Source organism: Rutidosis leptorrhynchoides, chromosome 4 (assembly GCF_046630445.1).
Source record: "Rutidosis leptorrhynchoides isolate AG116_Rl617_1_P2 chromosome 4, CSIRO_AGI_Rlap_v1, whole genome shotgun sequence".
Classification (NCBI taxonomy): Eukaryota; Viridiplantae; Streptophyta; class Magnoliopsida; order Asterales; family Asteraceae; genus Rutidosis; species Rutidosis leptorrhynchoides.
Window position 1 is genome coordinate 190,617,197 of NC_092336.1, and position 4,681 is coordinate 190,621,877.

Genomic DNA, 4,681 nt, shown 5'->3' on the forward strand with positions numbered 1-4,681 from the left:
TCAACCCTGTATAGCTAACTCCAACATTACTGCATATAGAATGTCTATGGTTGTTCCAAATAATATATATAGATGGGTTGATATGATATGTCAAAACATTTGCATACGTGTCTATGGTATCCCAAGATTACATAATATATTAGAATACATGTATAATACAATATAAGTTAGCTAGGATATGATTAATATAGATTTGTTACCAATTTTCACGTAGCTACAACAAGCAAAAATAACCAATCTTGTTTTACCCATAACTTCTTCGTTTTAAATCCGTTTTGAGTGAATCCAATTGCTATGGTTTCATATTGAACTTAAGTTTATGAATCTATACAGAAAAAGTATAAGTTTATAGTCGGAATTACAGGTTACAAGTCATTTTTGTAAAGGTAGTCATTTCAGTCGAAAGAACGACGTCTAGATGACCATTTTGGAAAACATACTTCCACTTTGAGTTTAACCATGATTTTTGGATATAGTTTCATGTTCATAAGAAAAATTATTTTCACAGAAGTACAACTTTTAAATCAAAAATTATCATAGTTTTTAATTAACTAACCCAAAACAGCCCGCGGTGTTACTACAACGGCGTATATCCGGTTTTACGGTGTTTTTCGTGTTGTCCGATTTTAAATCATTAAGTTAGCATATCATATAGATATATAACATGTGTTTAGTTGATTTTAAAAGTCAATTTAGAAGGATTAACTTTTGTTTGCGAACAAGTTTAGAATTAACTAAACTATGTACTAGTGATTTCAAGTTTAAACCTTCGAATAAGGTAGTTTTATATATATGAATCGAATGATGTTATGAACATCATTACTACCTTAAGTTTTGTGGATAAACCTACTGGAAATGAGAAAAATAGATCTAGATTCAAAGGATCCTTGGATGGCTTGAAAGTTCTTGAAGCAGAATCATGACACGAAAACAAGTTCAAGTAAGATTTCTACTCGAAATAAGATTGTTATAGTTATAGAAATTGAATCAAAGTTTTAATATGAGTATTACCTTGTATTAGAAAGATATCTTAATATAAATAAGAAAGATTTCTTGAAGTTGGATGATCACTTTACAAGATTGGAAGTAAGCTAGCAAACTTGGAAGTATTCTTGATTTTATGAAACTAGAACTTATAGAATTTATGAAGAACACTTAGAACTTGAAGATAGAACTTGAGAGAGATCACTTAGATGAAGAAAATTGAAGAATGAAAGTGTTTGTATGTGTTTTTGGTCATTGGTATATGGATTAGATATAAAGGATGTGTAATTTTGTTTTCATGTAAATAAGTCATGAATGATTACTCATATTTTTGTAATTTTATGAGATATTTCATGCTAGTTGCAAAATGATGGTTCCCACATGTGTTAGGTGACTCACATGGACTGCTAATAGCTGATCATTAGAGTGTATATACCAATAGTACATACATCTAAAAGTTGTGTATTGTACGAGTACGAATACGGGTGCATACGAGTAGAATTGTTGATGAAACTGAACGAGGATGTAATTGTAAGCATTTTTGTTAAGTAGAAGTATTTTGATAAGTGTCTTGAAGTCTTTCAAAAGTGTATGAATACATATTAAAATACTACATGTATATACATTTTAACTGAGTCTTTAAGTCATCGTTAGTCGTTACATGTAAATGTTGATTTGAAACCTTTAAGTTAACGATCTTGTTAAATGTTGTTAACCCAATGTTTATTATATCTAATGAGATGTTAAATTATTATATTATCATGATATTATGATATATTAATATATCTTAATATGATATATATACATTTAAATGTCGTTAAAACGATAATCGTTACATATATGTCTCGTTTTGAAATCCTTAAGTTAGTAGTCTTGTTTTTACATATGTAGTTCATTGTTAATATACATAATGACATGTTTACTTATCATTTATCATGATTAAACATAGTGTAACAATATCTTAATATGATTCATATGTAATTAGTAAGACGTTGTTATAACGATAATCGTTATATATATCGTTTAGAGTTTCTTAATTCAATAAACACAATTTTATGTATATAACTCATTGTTAAAATACCTAATGAGATACTTACTTATCATAATATCATGTTAACTATATATATAATCATATATATGTCATCATATAGTTTTTACAAGTTTTAACGTTCGTGAATCACCGGTCAACTTGGGTGGTCAATTGTCTATATGAAACCTATTTCAATTAATCAAGTCTTAACAAGTTTGATTGCTTAACATGTTAGAAACACTTAATCATGTAAATATCAATTTCATTATATATATATAAACATGGAAAAGTTCGGGTCACTACAAAGATGCCTTTGTGGATACCTCTAAGCTCATTGATGTTTATACCGCTCATTGTTATCGTTCTACTATGTATAACCACCTCGTCCTGTCCTGTTTGAAGCAGAAATCTGGCGATGTCGTGTGCCTAGAGAAGGAGGTGGAAGAGCTTAGGGATGTCAATGCAACACTCTCAATGAGGTGGGAATCTACAAAGGCTTGCAAATACTCGATTGTGAAGCTTCTGAAGCTTTCCATTAGCTCCCTGACCTTTGATAGATAGAGTTTTATGGTAGGTTGTCTTGCCTCGAAGATACCTAGGACATGGTTCACAACAAGTTGGGAATCTACAAAGGCTTTCAAATGCTCGATTTTCATCTCTTTCGCTATTCGGAGCCCGGCGAGAAGAGCTTCGTACTCTGCTTCGTTATTGGTTGTGTTGAATTCGAAGCGCAGTGCATAAGTAAACTCTTGCCCTTCTGGGTTAATTAACATGAGCTCTGCCCCTGAGCCATCAGAGCTAGAGGCTCCGTCGGTGAACAATTTCCATTCCTTTGTTTCAACAGGCGGAATGATAATCTGTGCGAAGGTAGAATCACTCCCTTCGTTTGTCTCCGTTGTTTTGCCATGAAGTCTGCTAACACTTGGGCTTTAATTGAATGACGAGCTTGGAAATCAATGCCTTGTTCCCGAGCTCTATGGCCCATTTGGCCATTCTTCCCGACTTTTCTGGCTTCATGAGTACCTGCCTAATTTGCTTGTTATTTAACACAATGATAGGATGAGCTTGAAAGTACCTCCGTAGTTTCCTTGCTGTATGGACTAGAGCAAGCGTGAGCTTTTCGAGTTCAGGATAGTTGGCTTCCGCACCTTGTAGAACCCGGCTTACGAAGTTTATTGGGACCTGTACCCTTTCTCGCTCTACTACTAACACCGTACTGATGCATTCTTTGGATGTTGCTACATAGAGATAGAGTGTTTCTCCTGGCTTCGGCGACATCAGGGTCGGTAGGTTAGCTATGTGTGCCTTCATATCAACGAAGGGAGATCTTATTTTGTTTAAGTCTTTTAACCTCACGATCCATTATTTCGACGGGTTCTTCGATGAATTGAAGTTTTTCGTTGATTTGGATTTCGTCTAACGGAATAGTGAGATCTTCTTTAGCAAAACATTTCTTCAAATTCAAGACGTGGAAAGTGTTATGTACAGCCGCGAGTTGTTGAGGTAACTCAAGTCGGTAAGCTACTGGTCCGACACGATCAATAATCTTGAATGGTCCAATATACCTTGGATTTAATTTCCCTCGTTTACCAAATCGAACAACGCCTTTCCAAGGTGCAACCTTAAGCATGACTGATGTCGTAGCGTGGGGGTACGAAATAGTTTAAATTTTACTAGGAAATACTATTAAATACGATACAATTTTACACAAGATATTTATTTATTTAGAGAATGGATATACTTAAACCTTGCTACAACACTTATAGGCAGTGTACCTAATCGTACAGTAGTGTAGTTTTTAGTAAGTCCGGTTCGTTCCACAGGGAAAATCTTTTAATCAAAGCTTAACGCTATATTAGTTTAATTTTTTAAAAATACAAATATATATATAAGTAATATTATTATTATAAAGGGGGGTTTTTACCGTTTAATGACCGGTTTGTCGATTTTAAAACTTTAGTCGCAGTTAAAAAAAATGTAAAATATTAAATAAATAAAAGACTTAATTTAAAGCGTAAAGTAAATAACAATAATGAAATTGCGAATAATAAAAGTGCGATAAAATAAACTTGCGATAATTAAAAAGTACGATAATTAAAAGTGCAATTAAATACAATAACAATAAAAATGTGATAATTAGAAGTGTAATTAAATATAAAATAAAGGAAATTAAATATGAAATAAAAGAATTATGCTTATTTAAACTTCCGTAATCATGATGTTTGACGTGTTGATTTTAGTTTTATGCCCATGGGTTAATTGTCCTTTGTCCTGGATTATTTAATATGTCCGTCTGGTTTTTGTCCATAACAGTCCATCAGTCATAAATATAAAGTGCGAGTGTCCTCGTCAAATTATCCTTATACCCGAAGTCAAATATTCCAACTAATTGGGGACTTAAACTGTAACAAGATTTTAATACTTTGTTTAATAATTTCACCAGGATGTCGACTGAGTGTAACCCAAGGTTTTAATACTTTGTTAACAATTATGCCAAGTGTCCTTGTACATAATTTCACCCCTGTTTTAATAATTCTAGTGGCTATTAATCCATTCCCGTGTCTGGTTTAAATGAACGATTATTCGTACATATAAATACCCCGCCCATCGTGTCCGATCGAGTGTAAATGGTTATTTATAGGGACGCCCAATTGTAAATCTTTATAT

At 32.7% G+C, this 4,681-nt stretch overlaps 1 protein-coding gene across 1 annotated transcript; it reads right to left on the reverse strand.

The window, feature by feature from the left end:
• Positions 1-2,370: 2,370 nt before the first annotated feature.
• On the reverse strand, positions 2,371-3,292 carry LOC139841303 (uncharacterized). The gene is made up of 2 exons (XM_071831527.1): positions 2,975-3,292; positions 2,371-2,871 (listed from the first exon to the last, which is right to left on the reverse strand). Exons 1-2 carry the CDS (start codon positions 3,290-3,292, stop codon positions 2,371-2,373), a joined length of 819 nt encoding a protein of 272 aa, XP_071687628.1.
• Between the last annotated feature and the right edge of the window lie 1,389 nt (positions 3,293-4,681).